The sequence below is a fragment of the Salmo salar genome, chromosome ssa10, assembly GCF_905237065.1.
Source record: "Salmo salar chromosome ssa10, Ssal_v3.1, whole genome shotgun sequence".
NCBI classification, from domain to species: Eukaryota; Metazoa; Chordata; class Actinopteri; order Salmoniformes; family Salmonidae; genus Salmo; species Salmo salar.
This window is the reverse complement of record NC_059451.1, coordinates 84,761,490-84,784,868: the sequence shown is the minus strand read 5'-3', so window position 1 is coordinate 84,784,868 and position 23,379 is coordinate 84,761,490. Positions and strand designations below refer to the sequence as shown.

Sequence of the window (23,379 nt, the reverse complement as noted above, 5' to 3'; positions counted from 1 at the left end):
ACGCCGCTTCAGGAGAACCACAGTCAGTCAGTCAGTCAGTCTGCTTGCTACAGAGGATACCTTGGTACACATATTCCAACATGGCACCACATGGACTGAAACTTTTTGAGAGAATATGAGGTATGAGTTTAAACTGACGTGTGTACAAGGACTGGGGGTATATGGGGTGAGTTGGGAGGCAAGGGAGGACAGTGGAAGGATTTATTTCTGAATCGGTCTGTTCTAGCCTGAAGACGCTGCGTATTGTATTTCATGGGGAACTTGCGCTGATGTAGAGATATGGCTTCTTTTGTTTTAGTTTGTAACCCAATGCTGGAGCCGTCTGAGCTATAAGTGCTGCTAATTTGTTTCAGACTAATTTATCATAAATCTATCACAATGCTTTGGTATTCACTGAAGAAAAGGCCAGTGTGGTCCAACTTGAGGAAATTTCACAGGAACATTTCACACTGTATATAGGACAGAAAAATAAAAGCTTACAACAGAATCAGTTGGGAGTTTTGGACAGTTTGAACAAATGCAAAATGCTCTCTGAGAGACTCTCTGAGACTAGCAGAGAGAAGATGAGGTGGATATGGTGGTTTAGCTGGCTCTGATCTGGCTTCGGGCCCTGACTGCACTGGGGCTTGAATGATGGCTGGAACCAACACACAGTGAGATAATATGAACTAAAAAGACATGGGGCAAGATTGCAGTTTGATAGGATGTGTAATTAACAAAGCCAACAGAGGCTGTGGCCGCCAAAGATGGTTGAGTTAAGAGGAGCAGAGAAGCCTCTAGTATCTCCCTAGCCTGGAGGACATAATCAACAATCACAGTATCAAATTAAACATATAATCAAATGGCAAGTCCCTACCACTGAACACACACACACACACACAACCAGCTAACAAGCACACTCCACCACTAGTGCTGTAAACTATCCCACAATGCAGTGTACAACATCCCTAACTGAAACACTTTCTAAGGAGGAGGGAGAGAACAAGGGAGGGGGAGCCAGAGGAGGACTAAAAGACTAAGAGGAGAAGAGAATGTTGCTCAGCGCTGCCTGCGTTCACCCTGGTGGTCTCCCTAGGATCCAGGCACTTTGAGAGCGCTTCAAGTCCCTCAGTGAGGGAGTCTTTGAGGTGCAGTCTAAGCCCCCTCTTCCGGACCCTCGTCTCTCATGAATATTAATCAGCTCAGCCGGGCTTTAATCTGCCTGATCCCCGCACTGCTGCCGCCGTGACGATAGCAAATCTAATTATTTGGTCTGATATTAACCACCACCAGCCCCCTCCCCACACCATACAGGCTCACCATAGCCACCTTCAACTCCCAAACACGCACACACACAGCCTCAGTCGCACGCACCTCACCGCAGCCCACGACGCCCTCTCCTTATCACTCCCAAAAACGCCCTCTTCTCACACCGATAAAACTTGAATGCAAATGATGCTCGGCTGATTTCATTTCTCTATTCGTTCATTCTGTAGCACTGTAGTTGCGGAGTATAAAAAGGAATATAGAATTCTCCCCAGATGCTCTTGTCTGGGGGTTGGAAATGAAGGGAGAAACCTTTCCCTGAACTAACTCCAAGTCTAACCTCGACTCAGATCAATTCAGCTTAATATACGGTTCAATTAAAGCAGAGGAAATAAGAAAACGCCTCCCCCATCCTCCAGTAGATTAGAAGATTAAGCCTTCATACCACTGTCAACTCTCCACATAGATTTTCATTTGCATACACATCATTGCTACCATAATTTGCTGAATATTCCCTGGTGATTAAAGCAATTATAGAATCCTGTTCTCTGTGGAACCATGAGAAACCCAATGGAATGATTGGTCAATAATGAACTTCTATTTCAATGTGTGCATCCTGGATAATGATATCATCCAAGTGTGTTTGAATGTACTCTATGAAGCGGACACAGCTGGACAGACGGAGAAGAAAAGAACAGGAAGGTAGAATAGTCTCTCCTTTCCTGGCCAGTTCAGCTGACTTCCACTGAATTCCACCATAGACCTCCTGACTATTGGGGCTGGCCTGGTCTTTACTCATACTCGTTATCCCTCTCGCTCTCTCTTTCACCCCCTCCTACCATTTACCTCTTCCCCTTCGCTTAATCTTCCCATCCCTCCCACTCTACAGTACTGTATGGCTAATCACAGCCTCTCTCATCCCTCTCTCTTTCCCATTCCTCGACCTCCCTCTCTCATTCCTACCCCTCTGTCTGCCCCTCTATCTCCCCTTCAGGAAATGGTTTCTTTCCCAAAAGGGGAATGAAGGGGGTACTCACTGTCCCAAACAAAGAGGTCACTGTGTGAATCCTCCAAAAATACAGAGAAGAAAAGGAAGGAAGATAAACATCAGAAACCTACTCAACATCCGCCTCTCACACACACACACACACACACATTCTCTCTCTCAACACACACACACACACACACACACACACACACACACACACACACACACACACACACACACACACACACACACACACACACACACACACATTTCTTTAACACAAATAAACACGCTCATTAATACACTAACACATGTGCTTACTGTACAAACACACTGAATCACATTCCCTTATACTGGTCTGCTCATGCACAACCACACATCTGCATATACACTATATATACAAAAGTATGTAGACACTCCTTCAAAATAGTGGATTTTGCTACTTCAGCCCCGTTGCTGACAGGTGTATACAATCAAGTACACAGCCATGCAATCTCCATAGACAAACATGGCAGTAGAATGGCCTTACTGAAGAGCTCTGTGACTTTCAACGTGGCACCATCATTGGACGCCACCTTTCCAACAACTCAGTTCATCAAATTTCTGCCCTGCTAGAGCTGTCCTGGTCAACTGTAAGTGCTGTTATTGTGAAGTGGAAACGTCTAAGATCAGATGTGAAGTGGTAGGCCACACACGCTCACAGAACGGGACTGCCGAGTACTGAAGCTCGTAAAAATCGCCTGTCTTCGGTTGCAACACTCACTACCTAGTTCCAAACTTCCTCTGGAAGCAACGTCAACACAATAACTGTTTCCATGGCCGAGCAGCCACACACAAGCCTAAGATCACCATGTGCAATGCCAAGCGTTGGCTGGAGTGGTGTAAAGCTCGCCGCCATTGGACTCTGGATCAGTGGAAACGCGTTCTCTGGAGTGATGAATCACTCTTCACCAAATGGCAGTCCAAAGGACAAATCTGGGTTTGTCTGGGATGTCAGGAGAACGCTACCTGCCGAATGCATAGTGCCAACTGCAAAGTTTGGTGGAGGATGAATAATGGTCTGGGACTGTTTTTCATGGTTCGGGCTAGGCCCCTTAGTTCCAGTGAAGGGAAATCTTAATGCTACAGCATACAGCGCATTCGGGAAGTATTAAGACCCCTTGACTTTTTCCACATTTTGTTACGTTACAGCCTTATTCTAAATTTGATTAAATAAAAAAAAATCCTGAATATACACAATACCCCATAACGACAAAGCAAAAGCAGGTTTTTAATTTGTTTTTGCACATTTATTGAAAATAAACAGAAATAACTCATTTAGATAAGTATTCAGACCCTTTGTGATGAGATTTGAAATTGAGCTAAGGCACATCCTGTTTCCATTGATCATCCTTGAGATGTTTCTACAACAGGCCAGATGGAAGCCACTCCTCAGTAAAAGGCACATGACAGTCCGCTTGGAGTTTGCCAAAATTCACCTGAAGACACTCAGACCATGAGAAACATGATTCTCTGGCACCCTCCCTACGGTGAAGCATGGTGGTGGCAGCATCCTGCTGTGGGGATATTTTTCAACGGCAGGGACTGGGAGACGGTCAGGATTGAGGGAAAGATGAACGGAGCAAAGTACAGAGAGATCCTTGATGAAAACCTGCTCCAGAGCACTCAGGACCTCAGACTGGGGCAAAGGTTCACCTTCCAACAAGTCAACAACTCTAAGCACACAGCCAAGACAACGCAGGAGTGGCTTCGGTCAAGTCTCTGAATGTCCTTGAGTGGCCCAGCCAGAGCCCGGACTTGAACTCGATCAAACATATCTGGAGAGACCTGAAAAAGAGCTTGAGAGGATCTGCAGCGAGGAATGTGAAAAACTCCCCAAATACAGCTGTGCCAAGCTTGTAGCGTCATACCCAAGAAGACTTGAGGCTGTAATCTATGCCAAAGGTGCTTCAACAAAGTACTGAGTAAAGGGTCTGAATACTTATGTAAATGTTATAGTTCAGTACATTTTTTATAAATGTGCAAACATTTAGAAAAACTGTTTACTTTTTCATTATGGGGTATTGTGTGTAGATTGATGTGGAAAAAAACAATTGAATCCATTTTAGAATAAGGCTGTAATGTAACAAAATGTGGAAAAAGTAAAAGGGTCTGAATATTTTTAGAATGCACTGTACAAATGACATTCTAAACGATTATGTGCAACAGTTTCGGAAAGGCCCTTTTCTTGTTTCAGCATGACAATGCATCCGTGCACAAACCGAGGTTCAGACAGAAATGGTTTGTCGAGATCAGTGTGGAAGAACTTGACTGGCCTGCACAGAGCCCTGACCTCAACCCCATCGAACACCTTTGGGATTAATTGGAACGCTGACTGTGAGCCAGGCCTAATCGCCCAACATCAGCACCTGACCTCACTAATGCTCGTGGCTGAATGGAAGCAAGTCCACGCAGCAATGTTCCAACATCTAGTGGAAAGCCTTCCTAGAAGAGTAGAGGCTGTTATAGCAGCAAAGGGGGACCAACTCCATATTAATGCCCATGATTTTGAAATGAGATGTTCGACGAGCAGGTGTCCACATACTTTTGGTCATGTAGTGTGCCTCCAAGAAAAAATAATCCAGGTTTGATGAGCTGCATGCAAATGACATGTAAAAATATAAAACTGCGATACTTAAAACAGGCAAGATAAGAGATTTGAAAATGAGGCACTCTTGGAAAGCGGGCTCCAGAACTGCCGGAGATGAGCCTCGGAGATAGGTTTTCCCTCTCTCCTTTACTCTCCGCCCCGCAGAAGCCAGCGCAGATGACAGCGAGCTGCAGATACCAGCCCAGTCACAGGGACTGAGTGATGAGAATAAGCACCCCCTCCCCATCAACTCCATCTCTCCATTCCCACCTCTTTCCATTCCATCTCCCTTCCTCTCTAGCACTGCCTTCATCCTTTTGCTGGCTTTTGCCATTGCTCTTTCCTATAATTTCTCTTTTTCTCCCTTTTGCCTCTCTACTTGCCCCTACCATAGTCCACCTCTTTGGTCCATTCCCTTCGCTACTCAACACCTTCTCAGTGTCTGGCAGGGGCAGGAAGAGGGAGAGATGCCATAGTGGAAGTGTCTGAGGAAGAATTCAGGCCTCTGGTCGTCCTGTGAGCTCTAGCTCTGTAGCACAAACTCAGGTCCTTGTTGCCAATGAACGTATACATGGACGTGCTCTCAACATATCTGCCATCAAGATTAAGCTAGTTCAGTGCACTTTATTATCATAGACATTCAGGAGCGATCAAGAGGGTGACAAGTGCTAAATTACAGATTTGGGGTCTTCTGGAGCGACTGTTTAAATTAAGATCTAATTTGAGAGGGCAGGGTGCAGAAGGCTGCCAAAGACCGTCTCTGTTGATAATTTGAGATCAACTGGAGAGATTTACCAGGAGGTAAACAAACACTGCTAGATAGAGAATGAGAGAGAGTGAAGGTTCTCACCTTCACTCGTCCTTCGTAAGGAACGACAGAGCAGTGAGGGGGAGAGACTCCCCAAAAGTGTGTTCGCAAGCCGTGGGTGGCGGGCCTTATCATTTGAGTTCTCCTGGAGAGATTATTGGGGGATTAGCGCTAACGCTTGTTTCTAAAACATGATGAAAAGACGTTTTGCACGTGATAAGGCTTTGAACTCCACACTCCGCTCCTTCTAGGATCATGCCTCTAGGCTTTGTTTCCGCGAAAGACAGGAGGGTGAAGAGAGGGGAACAAAAGTGATGCGGAAGTTGATTTGCTTTTACAGTGGTGTGTGCTCGGCAGAAGATGGTTTGGAGGAGTATCACTCAAACTAAGGTGAAACTGTAAAGCATGATGTTCTTTTATTTGTTGAAGCATTGTCATTATGAAATTATTCTAATTTGTTTGTTACCACCAAATCATCACTACATATCAGGTGTAACCTACTAATCTTAAGACTCTTGACTGAGAAATATAATCATCATCATTTGATCAATTTGTGATACAATCAAAACGAGGGGAACTATATCAGATGTGTCTGATCCAATCAGAAAATACACACCTCAGTTGCCATGAGACGAGGACATGTTCACTGAATGACAAACTCCCAGAAATCGAAGGAAACCTGATCAGCTCATCAGTAAACATTATTACGCTGTGTACCAAAGTCCAACATCCATATCAGACAGAATCTATTTAAATAGATTTTAATGCCTCTTTCTCAAGAGATGCAAATTACAGGATTTCCATATGACACACACACACACAGCCCAGTGACATTGATAATCTAATGAGTGAGATCTCTTTAAGAGAGACCTGTCATGGATATCAACTCACTATCCACCCCGTTTCCTTAGAACTGACTGTCGCTCATGATCCCCACCCACACAAAGCAACAAACATATGCGCGAGCGAACACACACATTTCTCGTAGAAGAATGGTGTCAATCCCTCCAATAGAGTTCCAGACACTTGTAGGTTCTATGCAAAGGTGCATTGAATCTGTTCTGACCTGTGGTGGCCTAACGCCCTAGTAAAACACTTTATGTTGGTGTTTCCTTTATTTCGGCAGTTACCTGTATATCAGATCAAAAAAGAACAGGTCTTATATTAGCTAGGATCTTTGTTTGTTGTGTGAGAGTGCACTAGTGTGCAGTGTGTGTGGGTGTTCAAAGTGAACGCTTGTCTTGTTGTGTTACAGGGTAGGCCCGTATTAAACTGATAGCTTATCTGGCAAGATCAAATAAGAAGCACATTTGCTCAGAGAAGGCAGAGCACAGCAGGCAGGTTTGGCATGGATCTGCAGGTCTGCCAAGCGAGGCCAGGCGGGTGGTGCCAAGTCACCATGTGATGTGATGAGGGGCAGAACCCCAGGGCTCCAGACGCCACTGCAGGCTGCATGACACCACCAGCGGGACAGGTCTGAGGTGGAAAGGGACAGGGAGGAGGTCACACTAACAGGACAGCTAATGGCATACTGCCATGAAACCAACACATCAACACTGAATGTCTCTTTTCTGTTACAAAAACATAATCTTGTAGCTGAATCAGGTAACCCTTTGTCCAATCCCCTACACATAATATTCCCTACTGAGGCCAATCAAGCAGAAAGGTTGGTAATAAGTGTAACTCAATCACAGCAAAATAAACAAAAGTTAGCTGTGTAAATTGGGCATTTGGAATTGTTTAGGCTGTCAATGTTGAATCTTTACACAGTACACGATGGCAACAATCACGCAAAGCCAAATAAATTGCACATCCATTGTAAGCACCAGTAGTTTATTAATAATAATTGGTCTCTTTATAGTGGGAGAGAACGCAGCAGAAAGCAATCTTGGCTAAGCAGAGATAGAGATGAAGGGCTGAGTAGTGGTGGATCTACTCTATTGAGGGTAACCCTGACCCCTGCTGTCCCCTGGGCTGGCGGCCTGGCGGGCGGGGAACTGTGGGAGGAGGATGCGGAGTGACAGTGGGAGACACAGGAGGAATGTGAGATTAAACCCACTATCTCCTCCTGACTGAGGGTCAGTCTTCACTCTTTCAGCCCGCAGATAGAGAGAGAGAGGGAGCGAGAGACAGAGAGAGAGAGATGGAGAGGGTGAGGTTAGAGAGAAGGTGAGAATTCAAAAGAGATGGTCAACTCCGAAAATCTAATAAAAACTGCATTGAGACGTAGTCTTCTTGAACATGATAGAAAGGGAAGAGTGAGAAAAGGAGATGAGCAGCGGAAGGGAGGAAACGAAAGATGGGTGATGGGTGTGTGGACTCAGAAATTCTGATAATAAACTAAATCTTAGAAATGAGAGCCTATCAACCAGAAATCAATCATTGGGATTTGTTGTCCAGGAGGATGGCGCCACGCAGAGATAAAATACAGGCGGACGTCTGGGGAGCAGAGGGTAGAGGAGAGGGGTGGGCTGGTCTGGGTTTGCTGGGCTGCAGCTGGGAGAGGAAAGGCTGCAGGACCAGTGAGTCAGTCAAGCTCATGGATGCATCAGCATGAGACAAAAAGTAGAGGAGCAGTCTCTCAGAGAAAGATTCATGGTCATTCAAGTATAATGTCTTCATATATTTATTAACCCTTTGGGGAATACATACGGCATATACCGTCATGTAATAACAACATCGCAAAGGGCCGCTACACATTTTGGATTATAAACTGGGTGGTTTGAGCCCTGAATGCTGATTGGCTGAATGCTGATTGGTTGAAAGCTGTGGTAAAGTATATCAGACCGTATACCACAGGTATGACAAAAAAGTACTTTTTACTGTTCTAATTCCGTTGGTAACCAGTTTATAATAGCAATAAGGCACCTCGGGGGTTTGGGTTATATGGCCAATATACCATGGCTGATGGCTGTATCCAGGCACTTCGCGTTGCGTCGTGCAAAGAACAGCCCTTAGCCGTGGTATAGTGCCTTCGGAAAGTATTCAGACCCTTTGACTTTTTCCACATTTTGTAACGTTACAGCCTTACTCTAAATTGTATTACAGATTTTTTCCCCTCAGCAATCTACACACAATATCCCATAATGACGAAGTGAAAACAGGTTTTTAGAAATGTTTGAAAATGTATTAAAAAAAATATTTAAAAAATACCTTATAAGTATTCAGACCCTTTGCTATGAGATGCGAAATTGAGCTCAGGTGCATCCTGTTTCCATTGAACATCCTTGAGATGTTTCTACAACTTGATTGGAGTCCACCTGTGGTAAATTCAATTGATTGGACATGATTTGGAAAAATATACACCTGTCTACATAAGGTCCCACAGTTGACAGTGCATGTCAGAGCAAAAACCAAGCCATGAGGTCGAAGGAATTGTCCATAGAGCTCTGAGACAGTATTAAGCATGGAGTTGAACCGATCGAACATCTCTAGAGAGACCTGAAAATAGCTGTGCAGCGATGCTCCCCATCCAACCTGACAGAGCTTGAGAGGATCTACAAAGAAGAATGGGAGCAACTCCCCAAATATAGATGTGCCAAGCTTGTATGGTGATACACAAGAAGACTCAATGCTGTAATCGCTTCCAAAAGTGCTTCAACAAAGTATTGAGTAAAGGGTCTGAATACTTATGTAAATGTATTATTTCAACAACAAAGAAATTTAATAGAAATTAGCAAAAATTTCTTAAAGCCTGTGTTTTCTTTGTCATCATGGATGTGGTATTGTGTGTGGATTGATGAGGGAAAAACCCAATTTAACCAATTTTAGAATAAGACTGTAACATAACAAAATGTGGAAAAAGTCAAGGGGTCTGAATACTTTCCGAAGGCCATATACCACACCCCCTCAAGCCTTATTGCTTAAATAGAGCATGGATTACAAATCTTTAAAAAGTATTTGATCCAGTCCAGAGAAAGTGTGTGTATGTGTGTGTGTGTGTTTTTGTGTATGAGAGTGTGCAATGTTCTGGTATCTGTATCTGGTCAGTGCCAGGAAAACTCCAGCTCAGAATCACATGATTAGATGGACTTTCAGCACATGATGAATAAGAGACAACTCCAGCGAGAGGAACATCCTGTCTCTAACATTTCCCAAGGAAATGTACATAGCGATTGGCCATGGGGTAATAGGAGCGTGTGCACATGCACACAAAGATATTTCCATTTCCCACCACTGACAGATCAATGGGTGATAAGTAATTGTTTTTATTATCCTGTCCTATTGACAGAACCCAACCCGCTACTTGACCTCTAATATCTCAATCCATGCACTTTGAACCTTCACCTCTGACTCCTGGTCATCTCCTGCATCTTCTGTTTGGACGATCCCAGCGTATGGCCCCCATAGTGTGTCGGTGGTGAGGTCTCTGCAGGCCAGGACCTTGGGGTAAGCAGCATCATCACTCAGCTCCAGATCATCTATAGATAGAAAGGGAGAGAAGAGAAAGGGAAGAGAGAGATTAAGTCACTAAGGTCCCACAAGCAAACAAGATACACAGCCAAACAAAATCAAACTAAATCCAGGTAAAAATACAGTCTCAAACAAAACACAACTACAATGATCTATGTCATGTAATGGCCAGAGCGCTGGAGATAACTGAGGAACAGACATGGGAGTCGAGGATTTTCGTAAACAACCGGTGTAGACTAACAATGAAATGCTTACTTACAGGTCCTTCTCCAACAATGCAGAGTTAAAAAATATAAAACATCTAACAAAAATGTAATTAGTGAAATGAGGAATAAATGCACAGTGAATAACAATAACGAGTAAAAGTAACATGGCTATATACAGGGAGTACCAGTACCGAGTTGATGGGTAATGGAGGTAGCTATGTACATATACTGTAGGTAGGGGTAAAGAGACTATGCAACAGGATAGATAAAACAGTAGCAGCAGCGTATGTGATGAGTGTGAAAGTGTGTGTCGTCAGTATGCATGTGTATGCGTGGGGTGTCCGTGTAAATATGTGTGAGTGTGTGGGTAGAGTCCAGTGTGTGTGCATGGAGTCAGTGCAAGAGAGTTAGTGCAAAAAAAGGCCAATGCAGGTAGTCCAGGTAGCCATTTGATTAGCTATTTAGCAGTCTTGTTTAGAGGTATTATGGCTTGGTGGTAGAAGCTCTTCGGGGTCTTGTTGGTTCTAGACTTACTGCACTTGTACTGCTTGCCGTGCAATAGGAGAAAGAACATTCTATGGCTTGGGTGGCTGGAGTCTGAAAATTGTTTGGGCCTTCCTCTGACACCGCCTGGTATAGAGGTCCTGGATAGCAGGACCCTCTATAGCGACTTACGGTCGGGGGCCTTGCGGTTGCCGAACCAAGTGGTTATGCAGCCAGTCAAGACGCTCTCAATGGTGCAGCTGTATAACTCTGAGAATCTGAGGGCCCATGCCAAATCTATTCAGCCTCCTGAGGGGGAAGAGGCACTGTCGTGCCCTCTTCACAACTGTGTGGGTGTGTGTGGACCATGTTAATTCCTTAGCTATGTGGACAATGAGGAACTTGAAGCTCTCGACCCGCTACACTATTTCTCCTTTGACGTGGATGGGAGTATGCTCGCCCCTCCGTTTCCTGGAGTCCACAATCAGCTCCTTTGTCTTACTGACATTGAGGGAGAAGTTGTTGTCCTGGCACCACACTGCACCTCCTCCCTATAAGCTGCCTCATCGCGTCGATGATCACTGCTAGCATTGGTTTGTGGTGGTAAACAGACAGCTATGAAAATAGTAAATAGTATGGTCTGCAGCTTATCACGAGGTATTCTAACTCAGCAAATACTCGAGACTTCATTAACATTACAGATTGCGCACCAGCTGACACACCCTACCTTTGTCTTACTTGAGTCGGTCTTGACAATGTATAGAAAAAACAGATATGTATATTATCCATATCCTTGTTCAGCCACGACTCTGAGAATAGAACATTCAAGTTTTTCAGGTTCCGTTGATAGGATAGTCTCGAACGGAGCTCGTACAGAGCTCATCCAGTTTGTTCTCCAGGGAGTGCACTCCAATACAACAGAGGGCAATGGTGGTTCACCAACGTAGTCGCGTCAGTATGCGCCCTTGCTTGCATCTCTTTTGCCGCCGCTTCCTCTTTCGAGACCTGGGTGTTTAAGGCCTGGTCCGGAGTAAGCAGAATGTCCAGAGCTGCCAACTTGTTGAAATAGAAATTTCCCTCCAAATCAAGGTTAGTGATCACTGTTAAGATGTCCAGAAGCTGTTTTTCAGTCATAGGAAATTATGGCGGAGACATTATGTACAATAAAAAAAACATGAGCTGCGCACATGCTGACAAACGACGAATATAAACTATAAAAATACATAATACAGAGAGTCGCACACTATTGGGTTAATCACCCAATAAATTACTGGAAGTTGATATATGGAATGTGCGGGGGGGTTACTAGACTACTAGAACAGGAGGAGACAGGCCATTGAGGAGGAGAACGCTTCACTAACAAACTGACACCCCTTACAACAACACAGAGGATCAACCAAGTAGGATCTCAACAAAAATACACATCTCTCACAAAGGGATGATTGAGAAAGACATGTAGAAATTCACTGAGTCCAGTACATACAGTAAGTCGTCATATGACACAGCCCCCGTAGAAATGGTGCTCTACAGTGCAGTCCCATTGGAAACCTGCTGTGTACCAACCAGTGGTGCTCCACACACAGCGTCCGCCTGTCCCTCTCCCTCCATGTTGATTCTGTTGCACTGTGCCCCCCCCCCATGGTTCAGCTTCACTTTCGGGGCTCGGGCTAAAGTGCCGAGGCGATAAGAGTGTTTGTCTAACACTCTCCATGTCAAAACACTCATCTATCTTCTCTGTATCTATCCCCACCAGAGAACAACAGACAGACGCTGATAAAATGTCTTTCCCACAAGCCTAGAGTGGGAGAGAGAGGGATGGAGAAAGAGGGGGTGGCAGGGAGAGAGAGTGAAGGAAAGGAAGAAAAAGATTCAGACGCAGTAGTGAGAAGGAGATGGGAACGAATCAAGCTTGTGAATGTGTTTTTGAGTGTGTTACTGTGTTAATGTGACCACCGTTTAACTCTGGTTGTCATAAATGGAGCTCATACCACAATATGTGAACACACTGTAAGCTACTGTATGAAACTGCACTGGGCTAACAAACTCATGATTAAACAAACTCCATTGTAAATCTCTAAAGCTAAAATGTATTTGATTCTCATGAAATGTTGAAGACTATACAGGCAATATGCCCATGTCTCTATTAGCTATTAGTCCGTGTTAGTCTTCTGTCCACATCAGTGAGGCTGAAGTCCAGTGTCCAGGCTTGGCCTATTACCCATCACCCCTGGTCAGATCACACTGTAACCGCCTAATCTCAACACTCCATCAATGTCCAGTCTGCTGCCCTGTCCCTGGCTGGCCTCGGTCACATGACGCCTTATCAACGTGAGCACCACTATTAACCTAATTGTGAAATTGTCTGCTGAGATTTTACCTTTGTGAGGAAATACAAAGAGAGCACACAGAGTCAGTGTTTAGAATGCCTATTCCCCCTCAGGAGACTGAAGAGATTTGGCATGGGTCGCCAGATATTCAAAAAGTTCTACAGCTGCACCATCGAGAGCATCCAGACTGGTTGCATCACCGCCTGGTATGGCAACTGCTCGGCCTCCGACCGCAAGGCACTACATCACTGGGGCCAAGCTTCCTGCTATCCAGGAACTCTATACCAGGCGGTGTTAGGAGAAGGCCCTAAAATTTGCCAAAGACTCCAGCCACCCTAGTCATAGACTGTTCTCTCTGCTACCGCACGGCAAGCGGTACTGGAGGGCCAAGTCTAGGTCCAAAAGGCTTCTTAACAGCTTCTACCCCCAAGCCATTAGACTCCTGAACAGCTAATCAAATGGCTACCTGGACTATTTGCATTGACTCCCCCCTCCCACACATATTTTTCCGCTGCTGCTACTCTCTGTTTATTATCTATGCATAGACACTTTACCTCTTCCTACATGTACATATTAATTACCTCGACTAACCTGTGCCCCCGCACATTGACTCTGTACCAGTACATCCTGTATAGAACCTCGTTACTGTTATTTTATTGTTGCTCTTAATTATTTGTTATTTCTCAAAAAAAAGATGTTTATGTATTTTTTTTAACTTCAGTTTGAGTAAATACTTAACACTTATTTTTCTTAAAACTGCATTGCTGGTGAAGGGCTTGTAAGTAAGCATTTCACTCTAAGGTCTACACCTGCTGTATTCGGCTCATGTGACAAATAACATTTGATTTGATTTAGAAGGTACAAATATTTGATCCTGCTGCCCAGTTTTCGCCCTCTCTATCATCTGTAGCACAGGAAGGCGGCGTCACCTCCTGGATGGCAGGGTCCAGCTCTGAGGTGCCCACGGCCAGCCGCCCGGGCACACCATCCAACCGGCGGCTTTAAATTAGAGATCAGTTTCATCCTCCCACTGAGGCGGAGGGAGTGATCATGAGGCCCATTTTAATCACTGCACATCTGTAATCTCTGCAGGTTAGCATGTCGCTACTCTACGCAGGGCCTCCTCCAATCCTAATCACTGCTAATTACCACTACCGCCCACCACAAAACCTCATAATGACCTGGGGCTCTTATCAATACTGAGGTACACAGCCCTGTTCAAAGCCCTGCCACTTGCCCACTCCGCCTGATACCCTGGCCCCTCTCCTCGCCTCTACACCATATCTATACCCTCACAGCCCTCAACAATATCCCCGGCCTGGACCACAGACATCATCTACGCTGCTGCGTGACCAGTGGCCACAAAAACACAGGCCTTATCAATAGGGATCTTTTACGACAGTGTCCACGCAGACCGAGTGGCCAGCCTTATCAATATAGCTCCAGTCTGGCAGTGTCCACACAAAGCCTCATCAATACGGCTGCTTCACCAGCCACTGGGGCGCCCTGTCCGTTTACAACAGCAGACAATAAAACAAATAATCACTCTATCATTAATGAAATGACTAATGCAATTACCCGATGAGTAGACAGATGGGGATAGAGGTAGGGTAGGACGGAGAGGAAGGACAGGAGGGTGAATAATGCAACATTGAGGTCATAAATTAGTAACAAAAATAATTTGTGATATACATGTACAGTATTTCAAATGCATCATTGACCTGGATGTAACCAACAATCACATTACCAGTTTTATTTTATAGAGACCTTGTACGTTTGTGACCTGTTGTGGCACGTATCCACAGACAGACTCACGCAAATTCCCTTCCTCTCTGAACCCTTCAAGAGGAACAAAGGAAACATCACATCTAAGCTGAGAAAAAAAACATACTTGGTAACAGACACCTGAAAGTAGTTTGACGAGTCTGTCAAATTGTCATGAGCGCAGTGAACATTGATGTTCTGCCTTTACATGGCCCTATGAGTAACCCAACACCACCAAATGGGTTATAAATTATATCATGTTAACGTACTACCTATGACTGTAGTTTATGGTATAGTACTGTAGGGGGGCCGGAGTTCAGACTAGATTACCCAAACAATGTTTTGAGACAGACATACAGTAGCACTTCCTGGTACAGGTCAAATACATAGCGTACATTTACGTAGTTATTCTCAACAATTCATGGGACTCTTGGACAGCAATTCATGGTCTAATGGACAAGAACTTTGAGTTATTGAGCAATGAATGACAACATCACCAGCATTACTCAACGACAATGACCAACATTACATCAGCCAACCTAACCTAGCGTTCTGTTGGTTGTCCCATATGCAAAACAAAATGCATGACCATCTGCACCGTCCAATGGGAGTCGAGCAGGCTCACAGGGACTCACCTGATTGGATCTCAATGACTAACAAAAAGCAGTTACACAACCCTAAGTAACAGGTGCTCCCCATTCCCCAACGCCATAGTCTCCTCTATCAAGGCTAATTGATTTTAAAAAACAATTGTTGATATCAAATGAGCACATCGCTGCGGAGCCATTGATTTTTTTGACACAGTACAACAGGAAATCTTTAATCGGGGCCGTACTACGACCCCGCGCTAATAGGTGAGGTTTAACCTCTGCTGAATGACAAATCCCTGAGCTTTCTTCCCCACTCACTCAGCATGGGGACTCCATCTCTGCTCTGCCCGGTAAATCAAATCAAATGTTATTTGTCACATGCTTTGCAAACAACAGGTGTAGACTAACAGTGAAATGCTTACTTACGGGCTCTTTTCCAACAATGCAGAGTTAAAGATTAAAATTAAAAGATAAAATAAAAATAGATGGTGACATGAGGAATAAATACACAGTGAATAACAAATAACAATAAGGAGTAAAAAATAACATGGTTATCTATATACAGGGAGTAGCAGTTCTGGGTCGATGTACAGGGGTACGAGGTAATTGTATAGGTAGGTATAAAGTGACTAGGCAACACGATAGATAATAGACTGAGGAACAAAGGAATGCCAAATCATTTCAGCCTCCTGAGGGGGAAGAGGCGCTGTGCCATCTTCATAACTGTGTGGGTGTGTCTGGACCATGTTAATTCCTTAGTGATGTGAACACAGAGGAAGTTGAAGTTCTCGACCCGCTCCAATACAGCCCTCATAGATGTGGATGGGGACATGCTCGCCGCTCCGTTTCCTGTAGTCCACAAACAGTTTCTTGGTCTTGCCGACGTTGAGGGAGAGGCTGTTTTCCTGACACCACATAGCCAGGTCACTGACCTCCTCCTTACAGGCTGGCTCATCGTTGTCGGTGATCAATCCTATCACCGCCTGGCCATCAGCAAACTTAAAGATGGTGTTGGAGTTGTGCGCAGCCATAAAGGGTTAGGGATAGGGTGAAAATGTCAGTGAAGACACTTGCCAGCTGGTCAGCACATGCTCTGAGTACGCCGCATGTCCTAGCCCCGCGGCCTTGTGAATGTTAACTCTTACTCATATCGGCTACGGAGAGCGAGATCACACAGGTGTCCGGAACAGCTGTTGCTCTCATGCACGGTTCTATGTTTCTTATCTGGAAGTGAGCATAGAAGGCATTTATCTCATCTGTTAGGCTCGTGTCGCTGGGCAGCTCGCAGCTGGGTTTCCCTTTGTAATCCGTGGTAGTTTGCAAGTCCTGTATTGACGCTTTGCCTGTTTGATAGCACGAAGGTCGAAGCGGGATTTCTTATAAGCGTCCGGATTAGTGTCCCACTCCTTGAAAGCGGCAGCACTAGCCTTTAGCTCAGCGCAGATGTTGCCTGTAATCCATGACTTCTGGTTGGGGTATAAACATACGGTCATTGTGGGGACGACGTCATTGATGCACTTAGTGAAGCCAGTGACTGATGTGGTAAACTCCTCAATCAGATGTGTCCCGGAACATATTCCAATCTGTGCTAGTCCTGTAGTTTAGCATCCACTTCAATGGATCATTTCCGTATTGAGCGCGTCACTGGTACTTCCTGTTTGAGTTATTGCTTGTAAGCAGGAAGCAGGAGGATAGAGTTATGGTCTGATTTGCCAAATGGAGGGTGAGGAAGAGCATTGTATGTGTTTCTGTGTGTGAAATAAAGGTGATCTAGAGTTGCCACCTCCAGTTGCACAGGTGACACGCAGGTAAAAATGTTTAAAAAAAACAGATTTTAGTTTCCCTGCATTAATAACATCTTGACGGTCTTGACGATGTATATCCATGTCCTTGTTCAGCCACGACTCTGAAAAACATAATATATTACAGTTTTTCAGTTGATAGGATAGTCTCGAACGGAGCTCATCCAGTTTGTTCTCCAGTGATTGCACTTTCGCCAGCTGCTATCCACTGCAGTGCCACAGGAGGCCTACGTTGCAGGCTTGGAGAGACCACTAGAATTAATAGTATCAATACCTGCCTGTGTGTATGAGACAGACAGACACAGAGAGACAGAGAGAGACGGGAGAGAGGGGGGGGAGAGAGAGAGAGAGAGACGGGAGAGAGAGAGATGAGAGAGAGATGGGGGGAGAGAGAGAGAGACAAGAGACGGGAGACACAGGAGAGAGAGACGAGAGAGAGAAAGCCCACTCCTCCAGTCTGGGTAGAGAAAAGGCGTGGTTTTCCACCTACACTCTCTAACAAGAAACATTTCCATGATCATCCAAGCAGAACCAGAGTCCCTTCGGGTCCAGTAGCGGTTCAGTTGAAAATATACACATTTTTGGGATATGCATCTCATGCTCAGGACGCAATCATTTCCATTTTACCCTCTGTTGCACAGCAAAGATAAGACACCTGCATCGCCACGCTAATCAGATGAGCTTCAACAGAACTTTATCATTGACATTTACGACTGTTTACCCAACTAATTTCTTTTAACTGCACTGCTGAACTTTTATCAGCAAAATACATACCCTAGGAAAGAGCAGATGCCAAACATGCAAATTCCAAATATGTGAAATAAGATAAAATAACTTAAAACAAAATGGGGAACATTACTGTAAGCCAGGGTGGCAAGACAGTGTTGACAAAATGTACTCCTGGGAATACAGACAGAAATGAAGAATGCTGACATTCACATGCAAAACTTCATTTTGAGTTCAAAGCCCAGTGGTTGAATGTGTTTACCTGCAATAAGAGCCTGTGATTGAGATACATGACTAGTAACACCCTTGTCTGAGTTTATGCTTCAAGTATACTTTATCACTCTAAAAACACAGCCAGCTGGGAGTCCAAGGTTATGTAAAAAAGAAACATACAAAAAGGACAAGCACTGAATGTCATCATTAATAGTGGCTATGTGCAATGTACTCCCTGTGTCTCCAGGAAGCTGTACCAACAGAGGGCACTGTAAAACAGAGAGCAGCTTTATTAGGGTCAAGGGCAGCAGCAGTAGGACTGGAGGGTCACAGACAGGGGAGAATGGTTAGATCTGATCAAGACACCAATACTACCCCTGATCTCCCCCCCCACACACACACACACACACACACACACACACAGAGAGAGAGACAGAGTGTGTGTGCGTGCGTTTGTGTGTATATATGTGCGCGTGAGCTCAATCTCTATTCATTCTTTGCCTCAATCTCTTACAGCCTCCCCTTCCTCCACTGCTACCCTTTTAGAAATTGAAAGTAGAGACCTTCCAGAAACTCTCCCTGATAATCACACATAAATTAATTAGAAAATGTTTCTTGACATTCTCTCCGCATAGAGAGGGAAAAAAAAAAGACTCGGGCAAAGCCACAAAATTAATTGTACGGTATGTGACTTCGATAATTAATTCAATCATTAATTCATGTCTTCTTTAACAACTCCTTCTGGCTTCATGAAGGACATTTCAATCATAGCTGTATCAGGATGTAGAGTGTTCTAGAATGAAGCTACTGTAAACGGTCAGGGCCATGCACAGATTCACTAGCTAGAAGTTAGAAGAAGGCCTAAGGCGCTATAATAATAGCGCACAAGGATGTGAAACAACATGCCATAAAATACGAGTCCTTTCCTTACACTCTGGTTTGTGTCTGTACTTTAAAAGAGCAAACAATTTTTAAACATAATGCTGCTTCCTGTAATAAATCTAGACAGAAATCACAGGCAGTGGTGTAGTGGAGGGTAAATGCAAGTAAACGCCGTTTACCCACCTTTTGCAGAAAAATGCATTAAAACAATAGGAAGCGTTCTTTTTGTCACTGCGACCGGTGAGCAGAGTTACCCACCTATTTGTTGACCACTACATTACTGATCACGGGTAAGAAAAGGGAAGTATTAATGGGCTAACGGAGGAGAGACAATTGAGTCTGCTCTTGTTCCACTTCCAAAAATGGCTACTTTGTTCCTACAGTATTAACGGCAGCTTTTGTTAGAGGAGTGTGTCAGAAAAAGTGTCAGAAATTCCCATTTCCTGGTGTTAATTCATTGAATCAGGCTGGAGGAGGTAACTACTGTATTGACATCCAATCATTCCAGAGATATTTCCATTTGGGCACACCAAGCCAATGATGCGTTTCATAAAATGCATCACCCTCTCCAAGTTCACCACAGTACAGTACATGTGACAATGCTCTTTCCCCTGCATGAAATCTCATCACACACATCAGATCTAAACCATATAAAAACATTCAGTATAGTGGAGCAGTGAGCTGGAGTGGGAAGTTGGTGTGAGTCTGGCAGTGGAGAGATAGAGGACAGGAGGGGGAAAGAACGAACTGAAACGCAGGGTAGGAAGGACAGGATGTGGGCTAGCACTGCTGAGAAGCCAGGCATCTGATAGGGTTGTAATCACCATGGCTCTGTCCCGGCAGCAGGCGCTAACACATCGGCGATGGGAGCAGCTGGGCTGATAGGGCCTGGACAGCACTGAGAAATGTTCCTTTAGATTATACCCCTCGCCTATCAATCATCACGAGGGGAGCAGAGTGACACAGAGACAGGGCCAGTTGAGAGAGAGCGAGAGTGAGAGAACAGGGGTGGGGTTCAAGAGGAACGGAGATAGAGGGGGTAGTTAAGGATGAACTACAGTTGCTCCTTCATTCTAGATAAATACACCAAGCAGGTCCATCATTAAATAGTGAGCCTATTATTTTACCACAGTGAAACAGACATGTAATGGCTACCATATTTATTCACAGGAACAGATTTGCTTATGATGGCAGAGTGACAGTCAGCCACACACAAACAGTAGAATTGTTCATGTGACACACATTGGGTTGCTGTTGCAGTTTCTTCTCAACCACAGCGGTCCCACAGCCCATCGCACCACCCTGAGGTTACAGTAGAGCGAGAGCAGGTGTGGAACCGCTACTGTATGTACTGAACACAGGCCTCTAGAAGGCCCACTAACCAATCAAAGTTACTATAGGGCAATTCCACAGTAACAGAATGATGCTTTGACACCGTTTTTTTTTCAACTTTCAAATGTATGCCAAACAAAAACCATTGCTTTCAAAGGTAAACAAAACCTTACAACTCTATACATATGAACTACTTTTGACCTGTTCTACTGAAAATTTTACAAAACATTTTTTTGTGGAAGAACTGTGTAGTCACCCTTAGATTTTTATGCGACCACTTTCTCTAAAAAAGATTCAAACATGTCTGCAGAAAGAACGGGGTGTCAGCTATGACATGGCACCTTGAGTTTACAAAATATATATTTTGGTTATTGAACTAAAGTAAGTGAAGTTGATTTAAACAGAATTACAGCAACGGAATTACAACATGGGTCCCTGATATGTACTACACAAGAAACGCATAATTATGGATATGAATGTCAATCTCCTCATGTTTCACAAGTAGTTTGGACATCCCAATGCAGCATAGTAGAGTACAGTAGAGTGCAGTACAATATAGCACAGCGGAGTAGGGTAGAGTAGAGTTCAGTACAGTAGAGTTCAGCACACTACTTTTATTTACTGTACTATACTCAGTACTTTACTGTGCTATGCAAACTTGTGAAACATACATCTACAATAGGTTCAGATTTGGTCCAGTCCAGTCCAGTCAGGCCAAGGTGGACTGACCAAATTACAAATACATTTCAATGTCCATGGACGTCCGGTGCTCAATGTGTGAGGATGCTGGTTACAGTAAATGGAAAGAGAGGAGGCTAATGGGTAGGTGTCAGTAAGAGCTGGGAGTGGTCACATTAACTGGAGTGAGTGAGAGAGAGAGTGAGAGAGAGAGTGAGAGAGAGAGTGAGAGAGAAAGAGGAGTTGTCCACTCAGACTGTTCTATAACTCTTGGTTTGACCACCTGACGACAGAAAGAAAACAGTTATGAGCTGAACATAACATTATGTCAATTCAGTTGGCAACGAATTACAAGTTTTAATCACTTAATAAATCATTTTAAAAAATGATATTAGTAAAATCACTATAACTAATTGGTAGGTCTACCTGTTACTTTTGTGAACTTTCATTATCCTGCTTCCTCATGAGGGAGATAAATTTCAAAATATCTTAAAGACATGTGGGTTTTTGGTAACAGAATTACAAGGCACAATGCAATATTTCTTAAACTTACAGAAGGTAAACAATTTCTCCAAAATGAAATATACGTATTGATATTAGTTGGCAGGGGTCTTTACGTCAACATTATTATGTTCTGATGTATTTCTGATACCTTTTCTGGCAGATGTTTTCTAAGACCCCTTTTCCATCTGTTCATACAGAAATCAAAGCCTTTACTTATGGCAAATTTTTTAATTGGAAAATGGTTGAAAATTGAATCTATGCCTTAATTTCCCAAAAATATAGGCTCTTAGCTTTCATTTGACACCCAATTTGATATTCTCCTATGACCTTCACATGTAGGCAGTGGCGTGTATTCATGGATGCCAAGGGAAGCCAGGCTTCAACAAATATTTGACCAATAAATAAAATAATTTATATTTCGTCTCTCTGTGTTTTCATAATTTTCTGTCAATTTGCAAGTGGCTGAATCTCACTGGAGAAATCATCCGAGCGAGGGAAACAATACCCCTCTGTCTCCGCATGTCTAGTGCATGTATCTGATTCTCTCTGGACCAAAAGAGTATAACATGTTGCCGACGTAGCATTTAATTGATTGACTGATGCCAGCAAGAATTTGGCCTCCCTTGATACATTTTTTTTTGCCAATCAGCATTGAGCTGAGCTCATCTGTGGGATGTTCCGGTGCAGCAAAACACCCCCCAAGGGAGGCCAGTTTGGATTTGGCTTCAGACCAATCAAATCACGTATCTGTTTCTGGTCTGCTTGTGTTGATGTCCTGTAGTAGCTAGCTTCTAAATCGGCCCTTTCCTAAGCCATGGATGGAGATGGGGATTTGGACTTGTGGTTTTGACGTAATTCTCTGTACAGGCCAATGATTATGACAGCGATTCTGATCTAACCATAAATTAATATGTTGTGCCACTGGCCTGAGACAAGTTCAATATGCAGCCTAGATGTAGCTTAGTAGGCTCACATTAACTAGATAACTAGCTAGCTTAGCTGGTTAATTGTTGCCCATACGAGAAAGTCAGGCTAGCAAGCATTTTAACCTGTTGGGGCTAGGGGGCAGTATTTTCACGGCTGGATAAAAAAACTTACCCGATTTAATCTGGTTACTAATCCTACCCAGTAACTAGAATATGCATATACTTATTATATATGGATAGAAAACACCCTAAAGTTTCTAAAACTGTTTGAATGGTGTCTGTGAGTATAACAGAACTCATTTGGCAGGCAAAACCCTGAGACATTTTCTGACAGGAAGTGGATACCTGATGTGTTGAATGACCTTTAAGCCTATGCCATTGAAACACACAGGGGTTGATTAATGTTTTGGCACTTCCTATTGCTTCCACTAGATGTCACCAGCGTTTACAAAGTGTTTTGAGTCTTTTACTGTGAGATCTGACCGAACAAGAGCCATGGAACGGTGATGGCCGATTAGACTCTGGCGCGCGAGTTCATGTTGGGTACCCTCGTTCCAATACGTTATAAAAGAGAATGCATTCGTCCACCTTGAATATTATTCATGTTCTGGTTAAAAAAGGCACTAATGATTTATGCTATACAACGTTTGACATGTTTGAACGAACGTAAATATATTTTTTCCCCTCGTTCATGACGAGAAGTCCGGCTGGCTTAGATCATGTGCTAACAACACGGAGCTTTTTGGATATAAATGATGAGCTTTTTTTGAACAAAACTACATTCGTTATGGACCTGGGATTCCTGGAAGTGACATCTGATGAAGAGAATCAAAGGTAATGGATTATTTACATAGTATTTTCGA

General features: G+C 43.9%; 1 protein-coding gene across 3 annotated transcripts in view; it reads right to left on the bottom strand.

The window, feature by feature from the left end:
* The window catches only part of zfpm1 (zinc finger protein, FOG family member 1), an 82,645-nt gene that overhangs the window by 9,478 nt on the left and 49,788 nt on the right, over window positions 1-23,379 (bottom strand). For all 3 annotated transcript variants that reach the window (XM_045688165.1, XM_014124275.2, XM_045688164.1), the window contains one exon: window positions 9,958-10,091. In XM_045688165.1, the coding sequence (XP_045544121.1) occupies window positions 9,958-10,091 (134 nt within the window). The remainder of the gene's footprint in view (window positions 1-9,957; window positions 10,092-23,379) is intronic.